Source organism: Candoia aspera, chromosome 10, assembly GCF_035149785.1.
Source record: "Candoia aspera isolate rCanAsp1 chromosome 10, rCanAsp1.hap2, whole genome shotgun sequence".
Lineage (NCBI taxonomy): Eukaryota > Metazoa > Chordata > Lepidosauria > Squamata > Boidae > Candoia > Candoia aspera.
The window spans coordinates 3063567-3080918 of NC_086162.1; the positions used below are offsets into that span (position 1 = coordinate 3063567).

A 17352-nucleotide genomic window follows, 5' to 3' on the forward strand; every position below is an offset into this window, starting at 1 on the left:
AGGAAGGGTCAAGATGGACGTGTCTGTCCATTTGGGGCTGGCCTTATAGACCCCTGGCCTTACCTATCATTTCTTTGTTCAGCAAAGCAGTAGAGTCAGCTGGCTAAGTAAACAGGAGTCAGCTGAGAACAAATTAAACTTCTCAAGAAATGCTGAAATGCTGAGGAGTGAAGGAGGAATCTACCTCACTTGGAAACCTGCTGTCAGAGTTGTAAACCTAGTTGGTTTGGTCACTCCAGTATCTAAACTCTCTTGCCTTCCAGGGCCCAGTTTCTCAACTTATCTCCACCGCATGCAACCTCCTGCCAGTGTTCCCCCAATCACCTTCTGCATCCAGCAACCTGGTGACCCCAAGCCGCTCAGCAATCTCAAAGGCCTGTTCCAGGTTCTCTCGGCTGCTTTGAATGTAAACTCTCTCCATGTCTACAAGATCTGGTCTGCAGGAAACAGACAAACCAAAAAAGATGACTCGGCATTTGCAAGCAGATGTTATACAGCTGCTAAAGGAGAAAAGGAGCAGCTTGTCTCCTGTCCAACCTGGGGATGCACAAGTTGTCAGAAGGAAAAGAGCCTCTGTGAGTGTAGATGAGTTCTAAGCTGGTGAAGGGATATCCGCCAACGGTTAACGTCTGAATAGAGCATACTGAGAAACTGAGAAGGCCGGCGTGCTGATAGAGCCCGCCTTCCTTTCAACAACAAGGAAGCTTTCACTGAGAAATGGCAGCGCCATTCTCCTCCACCCAGGCAAGATTTGTGTGGGCCCTATCCCCTCTTTATACAGAAGTTACCTGCTTGCTTAAGCACCTACCTCCCAGGGCCCTGCAATCAAAACAGCTTCCAAAGTTAAACCCTGGCTTAAAGCTGGAATCACTCCAAAGTTTCACAGTACGGAGGGATTCTGGCCAACATTTGCCTAGAAAAATTTACATTTATATTCTTCTCATTGTTATAGTTATATTCTCAGTGATGATTATTGATGGCTTTAGGATCTTAGCCCACAGAGCCTGAAAACAAAGCCACCCCAAATGTAACAGCTTTGACTCTGGGTAAAAAGAGTCGAAGAGCTTGCCAATTCTCATCCTAACGTGATGAATTGCAATGGCTGGGGGTTCATGGATATACCTGAAACTACCTGCAATCTGTGCATAGGTGATTCTAGAAAAGTATGAAAATGGGGGGCTTCCCTTTCTCCTCTAAAATGGAGGATGCTTTGCCCATGTGAAGGGCTCAGAAATCAGAACAAGCTGCAGAACCACATCTCAGGGCAGTTGCCTGTGCATTAAGGTGGAGCCCCTCAGCCTCTTAGGGCTGCTGGTTTTGTTTGGAATTCAGAGAATACTCTGTGAGTACTCTTGCACAATTTTTACTACTAGTAGAAGCAGTTGCATCTGCTACTAATAAATTACTAGTATTACTTAATGTACTTCATAGGGTTTTCTTATAAAGCATCTCCAAATAGTTTAGGAAGTACACAAAAACAATAAATCAAAACCAACAGCATATCAATATCATTCAGAGTGAGAAGGAGTGACGGGGAAAAAAACATCAGAAATCAAACCGTTCATCCGGCTTTGGAACAGGGAAGGCCTGGGCGAAGGGAGAGGTCTTTCAACAAGTACTGCTTTGTGAATGGGTGGGGTGGGGGGTGGGGAAGCACCCAGTGTTAGTGCCACTACAGAAGAACGCCCACGAGTGACCTGCTCAGTGGCATCCTGGGGTTCTAGCTGCAGGATCTTCGTCCCAAATTCTTTAAGGCTCTACACAGAGCTGTGCTAGTCTATGGCAGCAAAAAAGGCTCATGCTTCCGTGACTTGCAGCTTTTTAATAAAATGTGTTAGTTTGAAAAGGTGCTACCAGACTGCTTCTGGTTGCACACAAACATGTATGCCTTTTAATTAAACTGGTTAGTCGCAGAAGATGGCAACGTAAAACCTTGAACTTGGCTTAGGAGCTAACTGATAGCCCAGGCAGTTTCAATCTCCAGTTGCAAAATACGAATAAGGTTCATTCATTTGACACCTTTTCTGAAAAAATTTCCTCACATTGTTGAGATGCAGGAAATGGCATCTACCTACCGGTATCTATGGATGACAGCATTGAACATCTTCCCATCGCTCCAGCAGGAGGAGAAGTTGGTGCACTTGATCCCCACATAACCAGCTGTTACTTTCTGTGACCACAAAAGGAGCTTTTCTTTAGCGGACATGTCCCCCGACTCTCCGCTGATGTAGATGTCGGAGATCTGAAAGACAAAAATGGGCCCGCAAGGCTGTCAGGCCACTTGCCAGGTGGGATGCCCACAGAACAGAACAGTGTACGTTCTGGAAGCAGAGGCGGCCCCTCCGTGCACTGAGACTAGACGGCTGCTGAGGTTGTGAGGTGGCTGGTTCATCGGGGGTGCTTTCTTCAAGGGGGAAAAAATGGGGTGGTGTGACGGAATGTGTCCCTGAGGTGGGGGGTGATGTGATGGAGATCAGAGCAGGGGGAGAGGAGAGCACATTCCAGGCTGATAAGCGTCCTCACAGTTTGCACTCCTTGGAGAGTGCGGCAGGGTAAGGAAGAAAGTTAGACTAGCCCCGCCCTAGATTTCCCAAGGGTATTTTTCCCTTTAGCTCAGTTAAGGAACCTTTAGTCTGGCAAGATTCTGTATATGGCAGAGAACAATAAAGGAACTAGAGTTTGCATCTGACTCAGCGTAGTTTTCTTCACCGATTACCCTGACAGGTGGATCCATGTCATGTGACTTCTTAAGAGTAGTTTTCTGCACGAAACCCAACAAAACAAGAGAGGGCCATCATTTGGAAGAGGACCATATTATGATGCATTACACAAATCCTATCAAGCCCCACCCAGCCAAGCAAGATCAAGGAGGCAAGCACTTCACAGATTTCAGAGAGATCTCTTTAATGCTAGACTGGGGTAAAGGCAGGATCTTGGAAACCGCAAAAGGAATGTCCTACCCTCATTTATTAAGGTGGAATTTCTTTGAATGATTTGAAACGGTTCTTCCCAGGTTTCTTTCTACCTGAGCTACGTTGCTATTGATGAGATAAGCTGTCAGCTGTCTCTTGATTGATTATCTCTTGCTTCCATTCTTTTCCCAGCCTCCCTACAATCCTAGCTTTTATTCCTGAAAAAAGGCCAGGTTGCAGCTCATAAGCAGGTGCCTCCTTTCCCCACATCCTGAAGAACCACAGACAAAGCAGGAATACAGGGCCACAAAGAAGGTGGGTCTGGGTGCATATGACCCACCCACCTTCCTAGATTCAAATGTCTAAGAGCACCCATTTCAACAAAGTCTGAAGAGAGGGTGTCATTATGATTTCCTTCCAGCCACAACGTGTCATGGGTCAAAAAGCAAAAGTTAAAAGGTCACCAAGTTGTATTTCAGCCTTGCCCAAAATGCCAGGCCAAGCCATCCACTACCAAGCTCTTCAGACTAATTTGTTTCATGGGTAATATGTTTCACAAAAATGTATAGCTGGTGGAAGAAGTGTCGGCTTCTTGGATTTGAAAGTATCTCCTAGCAAAGAATTTCTTTAAAAGCAACTGTCTGCATCAGATGTCCCTGAAGGACAATTTCTGTTATTCCGGAAACTCAGCCCCTAGCTACAGCAGAAACTTCAAGAAGTGGATTTTGCGAGATCAGCTGCTTTGCTGCAAACCAGAATATACACAGACTATCTGCCTGATGCACAACACAGAAACCAAGCCCTGTATCTTAAGATTTAAGCCCAGGGGTTTAATTCGTAAGCCTCTTTCTCCTGCCCTTTTGAGTCAACAGACTTGGGGCTGTCCTTTTCCCAGCCTTGAGATGGTACTGTTCACACAGCAGTGCTGTCTAGTCTAAGCAGCACTGTCCTGCCACACCACTTTGGCCCTCACAGGATGACAAAGCTAGCCAGCCCAGTGGCAGCCAGAAACCAGAGATCATCTCCCCTCAGTGAGATGATGGGCCCAGCCAGCCTGCGTATCCCTTTCTCTCACAAGGAATGCAGCTGGCTCAGGGCCCTGCCAAATCTTTCCAGATGCAGCCAGCAGTTGTACAGCACCGTCAAACAGCTCTGACAGAGGACCAGCTCTTGGTACAGCTGCTGCCCTGCATATTTAGACAAACCGGAGAGGACTCCGATCTCCCGGGGTGCTTTCTGCTCAGCCTTTCCAGCCCGACACCTTTTGGATGCTCGGGAGTGTTGCCCTCGGCGTTCACAGAACTGACGGGGAATGACACCACCAGAGGAAGAGCATGAGCTTGAGGAAGCTTTAGCTGTCAGAGATCCAAACTTAGAGCCTGTGATATGTGAATGTTTGCTAACAAGGTCCTGTGGTCCTTTGCTCAATCAATTAAGTTATTTATATTCTGCTGTACAAATTGATCTTCCAAATGAGCTTATATTAAAAGAAAACTTGTTCAAGCAAAAATAAATTACTATATTAAGCATTAACACAAGGTAGAATTAAAACTAGAGGGACACAGTATGATAATCTACCATAAAATGCTTCCAAGATAAAAACCCCTTATCAGCCCTTGAACCTGGCTCAGCCCTAATCCAAATGTCAGGTACAATTAATGATGGTTTATAGACTCGGAAATCATGGTCTGAACTGTTTATGAATAGTAATGTCCTTTCGTAACGGTTAAGTGTTACATCTTCACCGAATAAACAACTGTGAAGAGGAGGCTTGCTTCTTCTCCTCACCACACATACAGTATCCCCAGGATGAATCCAAACCATAGTATCATTGTGCTGAGCAAAAGTTTCCTTAATCAACATTTGTTCAGCAAGACTAGGTTCATGTGATATGCTACTCCACAAACTGGGGTTACCAAAGCTAACAACTGCATTCCCACATCATGCCAAGTATATCTCATCAAGGCCTACCTCGGGGAGCACACACTGGATTTTACTGCCAGTAACATTCTCCCTTGGGCAGTATTCTCTGCTGCCCAAAAGGTCAGGAGTGTTCATGTTCCAGAAATCTAAATCTTCATCAGAAGAGAAAGCAGGAACAGGGTAAAGCAGAAAACAACCTCAGCGCCTGCAGTTCCATGCCCTCTGGCTCTGTGCTCAGTGCATTAAAAGCAGCCATCAAACCTGAACTCCTGAGCACTGGAGGCGACGCCTGGTCAGACAGGGAGGCAGTGGGGCGGTGGGGGGGTGGCTCCTGGCTTCAGAACGGACGAACTAGGAAAGTCGACATGTTCCTGGGGCACTGCAAGGCAATGGTGGGGCTCCCTTGCCCCCAGCTCCAAATTCCTCTTCTATCTGCCAGCCTTCATCTTTTTCTGCACAAACTGTCAGAAGCACGCCCAGGAACAGCAGTGACCCAGTGACCCAGTTTCTAACGAGAGAGAGAAGAGAAGGTCGCCAAATGCTTTTGACAAGTATGCATCCTTTCAGGCTGGAGGAGAGTGCTGGATTAGGACTGAACTAGGTTTTCCTCTCTCTGCTGCTTGCTCGAATTTCACTACTTAAATAAGAAGAGAAAAGGGCCTGTGTGAACAGGCAACATGATTGTGACGGAAGGGAAGGTGGCTGGGCAAAGAGGGTGCCCACTCACGTGTTCAGTTCAGGAAAACCACAGCTGGGAATTAAGCTGGGTGCCAGGATTCAGAGCAGCTGGTCCCGGTAAGGTGGCTGCTGGAGGGACAGACCAGGCTGGTGGTCCCTCACCTCTCAAGGACACTAGATTTGGCAGAGGGACAGGCTTAGAGTGTCTAAGGGTCCCTTCTCAGGTGCACATCAAGGCAGACTGATTCTGAGCAAGCAAGATACAATGGGGCCAAGACACTCTGGGCTTTATCACCAACTCTTTCAACTGGCCTTGGAAGCCTAGTGGGAATCAAGACAGTAACACAAACATTAAGACCGTGCTGCTAAATCTACTCATACTACTTGGTCCACTGCATTGTGGACCAAGTTCAGTTTCCAAGTCATCTTCAGATGCAGCCTGATGTAAGCCTGTAACAGGAGTCTTTAGCTGGGGACAGCAGAGCCAGTCTGGGGTCGTGGTTAAAGGCGCCGGACTAAGAAAGAGCTGGGGAAACCTGTACTCTAGTCCTGCCTGGGCACGGAAACCAGCTGGGCGAGTCTGGGCAGGCCATCCCTCTATCTCCCCAAAGAGGAAGAGGGCTGCAATGTTGAAGGCGCTCAACTAGGAGCACGGAGGCCCAGGTTCTAGCCTTCCCTCAGGCGTGGAAGCCAGCCGGAGAGGGTGGGCCAGTCACTCTCAGCCCAGGAAAGAAGGGATCGGCAAACCAATTCCAAAGGTCTTGCCAAGAGAACGGCGCTGGCCTGTCCGTGCACTCGCCAGGAATCAAGACTGACAGGAAGGGCCAATTCACACACAGCACGAGGCAAAGAAGAAAGGGAGACCTGACAGAGATTTATAAAACCATGCATGGCAAAAAGAAAGCGGAGGGGGAAGTCTCTCCCCCCCCCCCACCCCGCAGGGTTAAAACTTCAGGCAAAATACAGGAGGATCCAGGACCAGTAGAAGGACACCCTTCTTTATCCAGCAGCCCATCTGCATGCCTGCAGCCCAAAGAGCTGCAGGAGGGTCCCTTCCGGCACATCAGGGGCCAATCTGCACTTGGCCCCCTCCCCGGCCAGCTCGCTCTGGCCGCAGCAAGGTGGAGGAAGACTCAGCCGGCCTGCGGACAGGGACCCTGTTTCTGGCTCCCCCTTCCCCACTCCTGCAGAGGAGGCCTGGAGAGAAGAATTAAATGGCTGCTCCCCTGCCGAGACATCCCCAGAGGGATGCAGAGGGTGGGGCAGGCAGCTTCAGTAGCAGGTCTGTCCTTGGCAATATTTTAACACGGAATGTAACTGACTGAACCGTAAGGAAAAGAAAGCTGCTGAGATCAAGAACTCCTGGATCAAGAAACCACATCAGGGAGCTTATAAATCGTGTCCCTTGATTGCGAGATGGGCAGCCATATAAATGTGACAAATAAATAAAAAATAAATAAAACAAATGCAAGGTTTTTCTTTAAAACCTGGTGCCCAAAGACTACAGAGTCTTCTTCCCAGTTATTCCCGCGCTATGGCAGGGTCCGCTTGTCGGCATATCCGTCTCCATTTGACTGTTATTTAGCCCAGAGACTACAGAGTGCTTGGTGAAAAATAATTTTTCTATTTCCTGAAAATGGGATAGCGACCTCAAGTTCTTTCTCTAGCACAGCGGCACATTTCAGGCCCAACGAGCAAAGTGCATCATAAAAACAGAAGCAAAGTTCTCATTCCCCAGACAGTAAGAGCAGGGCAAGGGAACCATAAGGTGGAGATAACACAGATCAAATCTACAAATGGCTCCTTCCTCTGCCACAGACAGGGCTTTTCAGAAGGGCAAGCAGGGAAATTTTATTTTTAACTGCTGCTCTTCAAAAAAAAACAAAACACGATAACCTTGTTTATAACCTTCCATAAAATTCAATGGTTGCTCTCACACAATACTGGAAACCCCAAACCAGTTAAAGAAAAGTAATTCCTTGTTCACATGACTTTCCCAAAGAAATAAATCAGGTGATAGTTTAATGTGAGGACGCAGTTCACACAGCATACAAAGAGAATGGCTGCTTTCCCACAACAGGTGGAATCACAAACTACCCAATGACAGTTTAGCTTGTTGTGCGAATGCAATTATTCAGCTCAATCGTAAGAACATTCTGTTGCAAATTGGAAAGTTTTATTCCATGATGAAAGCCAGTCAGAATGCACGTTTGTTCAGAAAATATAGGGATTCTAAAATTAAAAAAAATAAAGGCATCCTTTTTTCCCCTTAGAAATATTAGCCACATCTGCTAGTACTTGGCAGAGACTCTCTATTTTAAAATAGACACTGAAAATCAGAACCCTCAAGCTTCTAGCTGTTACGGTTGCAAAGAGAGTTGGAAATGCAGGCAGTAACGTTTACACAGCCAGGATTCTGAGCAGTCAAAGTTGACTGATTTGTAAAACTGGTGCCAAGAAGCCTTTTGAGATTCTTCAACTGTTTCTCATGGGCAGGATTCTCCCTTAGTGAAAACAATACCAGCACTCCTGCCTGAGGTCTTCCGTCTGGATTGGATGGAAAGGGTGGGAAGCCAGGGAGGCCGCAACTGGCTGGAGAGAAGACTGTCTGTTCCCATCTCACCATCCCGCTGCAGCCTCCCTTGCCGGCCACCCTTCCCAATCCCAAGAAGTCTAATGGGAGGATTTCTCTCCTGAGGTTTTTCCTTGGGACTGAACAGAAGCGTGGGAAGCCTGGGAAGCCGCAAACAGCTGGAAAGAGGGTTGCCCAATGACAGACACTGTTACACTACTTATGCCACCTTATCAAAGAAGACTTGTGAAAATGCCACACTTCCATCATGAGAATTTAATAAACAAAATAAGGAAATGTTTACCTGATTTCAGCAACAAAATCTAGTTCAGCCAGGATCCCGATTTCTCCTTCACGCATAGCCACTATTCTCAATGCCTAAGGAACTCCTATTCTGTATCCACTTGGCATTTAAACGTTTCAAGAAATCTCCTTAGAAACAGAAAAACTTTCTATATCTGAATGCATTCATTCTGCTTTGGTACTCAAAGATTCCAAGTGACCTTCCCAAGTTTCCAAACACCCAAACGGGTCCATTTTGCCAACCAATCCTTTAATTGATGAGAATGGCATTTGACAAGAAGTGGGGCTGCCCTAACCAGATCAGAACATTCTCACTAAAGGAAAACAATAGCTCGGTAAGAATTCCTGAACTGAGTTGGTGCTATTGCTTCTATTTATGGTGGCTACATCTTCATGAAGGCTGCTAGCCATCATGGTGGCATCTTCAGGTCCAAGCAAAGCAAGCCATTGAACATCTAAGCTGAGGACTTGCCAGGTTCACCTGTGAAACAGAGCGTGCAAACTAGGACCTGTAAACACAGCACAGCTCTCCTATTCATGTTTTTTAGCCTTTCAAAGTAGGGCAATCCATCCAAAACCACTCAACTAACCCAAACTTCTGACCGCTTAGCAATTGGGGATGAAAGTACATTAGCAGTGTTTTCCATCTGCTTCAGAGATTCCTTTCCACAGGGATGGGTTTGCTAAGGAGATCCTTATGTGTTGCGGGGGAGGGCACTCTCCCTTTACTGGGAGGATACCCTGCCAAGTCTGTGGGGCCCCATCATTGCCCTCTGGGATGCCCCCAACACTCTGCTGTAGCAGGAATGAAGTCAGCTCTGCCCAAGCCTTTTAGGGGTGGGGGGTTTGATATCTGAAAAGTACTAACAGATGTCCCACTTTTTTCTTTTAGATTAAGCATGCCCAGCTCCTTGCAACTCAAACACTTCTATCATATTTGCTGCTCTTCCTGTGATGCTTCCCTGCTGACTTGACAAGTCAGTGGGTAGAAGACACCTCACCAACTGACACGCCATTTTTGGCTCCTGAAAGCAGCACAGAAAAACCTTCAACCCCATGTTGAATTATCACACATAACTCTTGATTTTGCCACAGGAGCAGCAAAAGATAATGAAAATGACAATGACGATGACGATGCACCAGCAGGTTGCTGAATATGATTTGGGGAGGACTCAGGTCTGGACTGACTGCTAAAACCAACATGCAGATCTAGAACATATGAATAAACTGGGATGTTAAGACTGATCCTCTTCCTAACTAGAAATAGCTGATGTAGTTTATTTATTTGTTAGATTTACATACCACTTTTCTTCTGGTAGTAAAAGACAACCACCCAGAGTAGCTCTTACTGAGATGGGCAGTGACGAAATATGAAATATAAACAAACAAACAAACAAGCAAACGAATTCCATTTTTTTCCCACAGCAATAACCCTGTGTAGGTTAGTGGGTGGCCAAAGCCAGCTTCCCTGACTAAATGGGACTGGAATCTGAGTCTCCCTGGGTCCAGCCCAGAGACTTCTCCAATCCCCCACACTGGACTTACAATTAAAGGGTCTTCAGGGGGAGGGGGCCTGGGGTCAACAGAGACAGGTTTACTGTCTGTGTCTTCTTTTGTTTTAGATAAGGAATTGTTGGGCGTTTAAGTGAATTCTGGTCTACAAGAAAACCTCCAGTCCCATATGTCCCCTTTCTATAACTTGAGATGACAACGCTCACCCTACAATAACATTGTTCAAGTTTAAACTCCATCTAACAAGAAATGTATGTCCTGCTATTCTTTTTTTTAATGACATTATTCTTGAAAAGCACATATGAGCTGGCTGATCTGTGCTGATGATGAGTTTCAAGACTGGCTTCTCTGCTCCCAAACCTTCTGAGAGTCCTCATCCCACTGCCCCATCACCCCCACTTCTCTTTACTGCTCTTTGGCAAAGGAGACAGCTGCTGCAAGACTAGAAGGGGTGTTTGCAGCGTGCTTGCACATGATAGAAAGTCAACAGGATCGGCCAGTTTGGCAACCGAATCACAGTGAGCGCTTGAAACACAGGCAATGGCCTTAACCCCGGCCCCCACAGCTGGCTATGAGCTTCCAGACATCTCTTACAATCTCTTGCCCCTGGCTATGCAGGGAGGGGCAGGTGGAAGGCAAATCCCAGGAAATCTGATGGACACAAGGCTGAACATCTTTGTTGCAGAGTCAAACCAAGTGAGGCTGCCTCCCTTCCTGCACAGTTAGATTAGTCTGAAGGCAGACATTCACAAAAAGAGTTGAGTGGCCAACAACCCACACGGTCTCTGAACATCAGCATTTACTTCAGGACCTAAGCACCAGGGCTCAGCCCCGGGATATCTCTGTTTCCCTCAAGTTAAAATACATTCCATCACAAGATGCCCCTCCTCAAACAGATCTGAGTGGAAGAGACTAAACATCTCTCTCCTAAGGAGACAGACATCTGGAACCACCACCCCTGCAAGATGTGTGAAGCGTATCAGTCCACAAGCTTTAAGGGAAGATGAGGGCTTACTTCGCATTTGGTCTCTCTAGAGCTCTTTGTCCAAGCCAGGACTGAGCCCTGGATCAAAAGACCAAACAAAACCTCTTTCCTAAACTTGTGTGAGTTGCTTTTACCTCAACACTGACTTCCTACAATTATTCCAGGGATCTGGAATTGGGGCAGCTTTGCAAATTAGTCCCTCATATTATCCTTCCCAGAGACAGCCGGGGAAGGGGGCTCTTCCAGTTTATCCAGATTTCACTCTGTGGAAGCCAGTAAAGCTCACCCCAGGAAAACAGCCCAAATCCCAACATGACTTCCACAAGTGCCACAGCACCTCAGAAGGTTTGTCCCACAAGGAAGTCACCCAGCACGCGGCCCTGCCCCTCCCCAGTCTCAGAGAGCTGGAAGAAAGAAACTGCACTGACCCCTCCTTTGGCTGGCCCAAGGCTCTCCTTCGCTGCTCTCCTTCCTTTGGGTCCATCTGTCCCCACAGAGGCAGGGGCTCTCTCTCTGCTGAGCAACACAGAGCTTCTGTCAGCCCCGATCGCCAGCCGACGAGCTGAGCCACTTCCATATCCTGAGGATCCCTGGAAGGTGCTGGAGGCTGACCCACTGAAAGAGACCCTGCTCTGGGAGGCTGGCAGCTTCATGCAGATGCCCCCTTCTCCCTCGCCAACAGGTGTTCCTTGTGGAGATGGAGGTTGCAGAGGATTCTCCATCCCCTCGAGCTCCATCTGATCCACCATAGGTGATGGTGTGGACAGCTCTGAGATTGTGCCCTTCTCTGCAGTCCAAGAAGCTCCCCAAGTGGTGCTTGACAGGCTCTCATTTCCCTCTTCACTATTCCAGTTCTTGCAGGACTCTTCCACCATCTTTGTCGCTCCATGTTGCTGTCGTAGTACCTCCAATTTCGGCTGAGCCCAAGAGCCCACCACTGCCATGTTGCCCAAGCTGTTCTCCTCAGGTACTTCAGGCAAAGTCTCCCTCGGCAATGGCACCAGAACCGCCCGGCTGTTGCCCAAACCCACCGGCCTCTGAAAGGCTATCAACTGGCTGGCCACTTTTTCGCGGTTCTGCTCTGCCGGGTTGTCTAGCAGGCGAGCGATGACGGTGGCTCCCCCTTCAAGAAAGTCTCCTGGGCTTCCAGATACGGGGAAAGTCTTTTCAGCCACCAGGTGAGCTCGCTCAAGCATTCCTTGAAACTTCTCCCTCACCTGCACGACATGCCCCTGCTCCAGACTATCCATCTCCAAAGGTGGCCAAGCCTCCCTGTACAAAGCAGCGCTTGGGTGCAGGTCCTCAGCCTTCTCTTCTTCCTTCAGAGGAGACCCTCCGAACTTCTTCGACGCCTCGCTCTCCTCCGCAGCCATCTCAGCCCTCCGGGAGGGTCTCTCCGCTATCGGATCAGGCATCTCCGGGGCCGCCTGCTTCTTCCCCTTCCTCTTCCGCCTGAAGCGGGCTTTTCTTTTGGGGGGAAGGGGGGCATTCCCCACCTCCCTGGCTGGCTCTTTCAGCTCTTTAACACAACCCAGAGCACTCCCCATCTCTGTGGTGCGCAGGGCTCCAGTGGCAATGCAGCGAAGCTGCCACTGGCCTCCTGGATCAATCCCAGCGGCTGCTTCATCAGATTAGATGCCCATTTAAAAAATGCACCCAACTGCAAGCACGCTCACACACGAACGCGATGCGAACACACACCCGAACATCAAGATGCTCCTCCCGCTGAGCCACTGCCGTTTTCAGACAGCCATCTTACGCGACCGGGAGCCGGAGGAAGAGGCATTCAAAGCACCTCACTGCAGTTCAGAAATCACTTGACCTATAAAAGCAGCCGGAGCCAGGATTGGCTGCAGCGCCTTCTCTCCAAATATGAGGTAATGGGAGAGCTCCCCTCGCCAAGAGAAAGCTGGAGCCAGACAGAGGCAGCGGCAGGAGGGAGGGAGGGAGGGAGGAAGAGGCTGTGAAGGGGTGTGGCACCGAGACAGAGAGATGGAAATCGGGAGACAAAGTTTAAAAAAAAGCACAACAAAAACAAGAGCAAGAAGATGAAGGTGGGGTGGGAAAGGGTGGGGGAGAAAAAAAATGAAACATTCGAGAAAGAAATCAGGGCATTGTGCAAAGCCCTGAAAATGCCCAGAGCCGCTGCACCCGATAAGCCCCATCGGGGATTTGGGCTGCAGAAGATTAACCTCAGCAAAGAAAGCCTCCTTCCAGCTACAGCTAAGTATCAAGGGCAGGCATTCTGGAATTTACAGTCACTCTTGACTCTGAAGAGCATCATGAAAAATATATTTTGCAACACTCCTCAATCATGGAGTTTTTAGGGTGCCTCAACCCACATTCTGTGGGGCTGAATGAACCCTGATCAGCCAAACCATCCAAAACCAGAAGCCGCCAGGAAATGGTCAAGCCCTCAGACTCCTATCAGCTGCATCCATGTCCCCCCGGGGGCTTGTGAACTATCAGAACCGAAGTGAGGAGAAAAGAGGGGATCCTGAAATGCAGCTGGAGACTGTTGTAGAAACCAGACTGAGCCTCCTGCCCCGGCTTGGAAGACTGGATGCTGGTGAGGAAAGTGGGTACCTTCCAGTGTATTCAGCCCATGGAGAGCATCACGCCCAGAGGAGCTTTTATCATCATCTTGTAAAGTAACTGCATTTCCTCCCCTGATAAAACCAGATTTTTTTTTCTTAAATTGTTAAAAAAATAACTTGACATCAGAAACAGGTAATCTGGTGCCCTCCAGATGTTCTCAATTCCCACCAACCCCAACCAGCATGGCTGATGGCAAAGAAGTGTGAAATCTAAATCATCTGGAGGGAAGTGTGGAGCCTATTCCTGCATTATGGTATTGCAGAGGTATAACAGTTTCAATATTTTCTTAAAAATGCATAGCCAGAAAAGCTGGGCAGAACTTCGGGTAACCACGGATTTGTCACATAACACGCAACTAAGCAGTGGAATTCATTGCCACAAGGTGTGATAAGGATCACTGACCTGGGTGGCCTTAAAAGAGGACTGGATAAATTCATGCAGGGTGGGTTTGTCATTGGCCCCCAAGGCTGGAGGCAGCCTCTTGCAGGGGAACAAGAGCGGGAGGGGGAAGGTCATTTCCTGCTTGCGAGCACCCAGAGGCATGAGGGTGACTGCTGCGAAAAACAGATCTTGGGCCAGCATGGGCCTTCCTCTAATGCAGCAGGGCTGTCTTGACATCCTCAATAGGGACTCCCCTTCCCTAATCCAGCCACGGTACATCTACTATGTGGGTGGAACATGGCTGAATAAACAGGGCAGGGAGATTGCAATCAGGCCCGCAACCGGGGTCTCTGTCACCCGGGGCAAACATGGATTCCGCACCCATTTGGGCTCCCCCCCAGAGCTTATTTTGGCGCCTCCCCAGCGCGGCGCCCGGGGCACATGCCCCACTTGCCCCCCCGCCCCCAGTTGCAGCCCTGATTGCAATTCCTCAGTTCTGTAGAAAACTGCCATTCTAGCGGTACACTAAGTGGAAATATTAGACATAGGAGCCAAAAGTTTAGCAGCTGCCATATCTAATAAGACACCTCAATCTTTAATTAGAGGTTCCTAAATTGCCTAGCCAATGGGAGAGCGTTTTAACTTCCATAGCAAGAGTTTCAATGGACATTAAACCTCAACTTATATAACAAAAAATAATATTTAGAATTTATTGGACTTCATTACATTTGTACAGAAAAGTATTGTCTAAGACAACATGCTGTTGGAGATGTAATAAGGACAATGCTTCTTTAAAACATGTTCTTACGCTTGATCCCCACATTTCATATAAATGCGACTGCGACAAAAGCTAACATTTTCAGAGGATAATATTCTCTTGAATTACATACCTAGTACATGGAATTTGACAACTGGACAACTTAAATGGATTCTCCGTGCACCTACTATGGCCAAAAGACTGATATTGCAGCATTGGAAAGATAAATGTATGACCCCATTGACTCAATGGATTGAATTACACTAATTGCCACCTATGAGCGGATTGCCTGGAGACAGTAGACTTCATATGGACAAATATAATGAAATATGGGACTCATTTATACAAAATACAGTATTTTAGGGAAAAGCATGATGGTTATATAATTGTATTAGGTATGTGTGTACACACACACACACACTTGCATCCTATTTGCACCAGATAAATATATATAGAACTGTAATTGTTTATTACATATTATATTTGTTTATTACATATACATATTATATTTCCTACTTTTATTTTATTTCTGTTATATTTTCCCTACTTCTTCTAAAGTACCTGTTAATGTATTTTTAATAACATATGTATCTTTGTGTATTTTTGTTTGTTTCTTTTTCATTTCTGTCATTATTTTAAAAAGCAATAAAAATAAATTTTAAAAAGCCACCTCAATCTTTGGAGACCAAAGGTCATTAGCAGCTGCATACCGTCTTTTCAAATTCGTCTTCTGGGTGCAAAGAAAAGAGACAGTCTCCATAAGTTGGGGGGAGCAATATGGACCCCCTCCCTCTTCCTTGTTCATTCCATTCAGCCAGCAAGTGAAAGAGTCTAGGGCAGGGTTTCTCAACCTCAACTACCTTCAGATGTGTGGACTTCAGTTCCTAGAATTCCTCATGCTGGCTGGGGAATTCTGGGGGTTGAAGTCCACACATCTGAAAGTTGTTGAGGTTGAGCAACCCTGGTCTAGGAGACATTTCTGCAAAAGGCCAAAGAGCAGTGGGTCCGATGCTAGGAAATGCTGACCTACAGCCTGGGGTTCCCCAGAGGTTCCAGATCCCAGGTAGGGAGGAGCATGGAGGGTTTCCTTCTGGTTTGGAAAAGAAAGCAGGCAAAAGCCAATTGTTCCCAAGAAGCTGCCTTGACACTGGAGGGTTTCCTGGAAAAGCATCAGTTCCAAGTCTTTTGAGCAAGAAGGGTGGGTAGGGTTTTTCTACCAGCCAAATCAGTAGCAGAAATTACCCCCCTTGAGCTTTAATTGCATGGGCTGCACAGCTGGGGCAGAGCTGGCTGTGCATCACCAGCCAGCCACGAGACATTCACTTCCCTGTTTTCCATTCTAGACAACCATCATCACCCTCAATTAATTAATTCACGCTTTTGAATACATGTATTTCACACCAAAAGACTTTGACTAGTCAGTACAAAAGAAGGCCTTTACACAATCTAGTTTTTAAGGAAAAGACAAATAGCTGCTTTTCCCTTCCACCGAGATGCAGTTAATTAACTCTGCCATGGACGCAGCATCCTCCTGTATCTTGCCACGCCCTTCCTCTGCCACTGGAGATTGTGTCTGCCTTCAGCATTGACTGAAAGGTGCCTGTCTAAACACGTTTGATCCCTGCTCTCTGCTCTGATTAGTTGACATTGAGGAGGACCCTGTTCAAGATAGACCAGGAGAAAATGATTGTTTCCCTATACTAATGGGTGAGACAGGAAGCATCAGATCATGGAGTGCTCCCGTCCTTTTCTTCTCCCTCTTCAACAGTAGCAGGGAAAAGGGCAGCCTAACAGGTGCAAAAAGCTCTTGCTAAAAAGGACCAAGGTCTGAAGAAAAAATTCCACCCAACAGCAGGTCTCCACCAAAACACCAAAGAAAAGTTTCTAGAGCATTAAAAGGTATCACAACTCTACTTGTCTCTTTCTCCCAATTGTTCCTTTATGAATAACGTGCAAGACTGAACTGGTCTCCCCAAATCCACCTCTTTCAAAAGCCAAATCAGCAAAGGATCTTCCATTTCTGTACCCTCCAGATGATCATGCCTCTAAGCAAGCATCTGCAGAATGGAAGCCAAGAACCGCAGGGATTCATATATACGGAGAATGACTCAGCGGGGCTGGGGTCAAGGAAATCTGCCTAAATGCAAGCGGCACTCAGAGAAGCCCTGCAGAACCCCAGAAAACAAGAGGCCCCGGGAGGAACCTCCAGCATGTGTCTTTCACTCCAGCCAAGCCGAGCTGTTCTTCTCAATCTCCACCCAGAGCAGCAGCAACAGCAGGGGGCTTCTGGGCATGTCTGGGCTTCTGGGGGGCTCCTCTGCAGTCAGACCCCCCCCCCCATTCTTCCCTCCTCTTGTTCTTGAGACCACAGTGCCACCTAGTGCCTGCCTGGCAACAACAAACAGGGATGAACACCACGCTGATGTTGGCTGAAGTCAGACCTGGTTTCCCTCGAACAGGCTGTGGAAGCCAACCAACACAAGGCAGGCCCAGCCCATCGTGAGGCCGTGAAGGTTGCGTCTGCCTCTGCTTCTGGACAACCTGCCCAGTTCATTAGCTGCTCCTTGCAAGGGGGATAGACCTCTGAATGCAATAACATAATGTGATTTTTAAAGAAGAAATAACACCAGGCAGACAGTAAGTAATGGATTTCTTTCAGCTCAATTGATGTTATTCCTTTTGCATTTCTTTACCCCTCCTTTCACCATCTGTACAGAGAGTAGCACATACC

The 17352-nt window shown here is 47.5% G+C and overlaps 2 protein-coding genes across 2 annotated transcripts in view; one reads left to right on the forward strand and one right to left on the reverse strand.

Annotated features, from left to right (window-relative positions):
* PPIE (peptidylprolyl isomerase E) overlaps positions 1 to 17352 on the forward strand; it is a 338541-nt gene that overhangs the window by 196337 nt on the left and 124852 nt on the right. The window lies entirely within an intron of this gene.
* The window catches only part of LOC134503080 (microtubule-actin cross-linking factor 1-like), a 272573-nt gene that overhangs the window by 158644 nt on the left and 96577 nt on the right, over positions 1 to 17352 (reverse strand). Inside the window, exons 6-7 of the mRNA XM_063311709.1 lie at positions 2076 to 2242; positions 325 to 437 (exon numbers count right to left, since the gene is read on the reverse strand). Of these exons, the coding sequence (XP_063167779.1) occupies positions 325 to 437; positions 2076 to 2242 (280 nt within the window). The remainder of the gene's footprint in view (positions 1 to 324; positions 438 to 2075; positions 2243 to 17352) is intronic.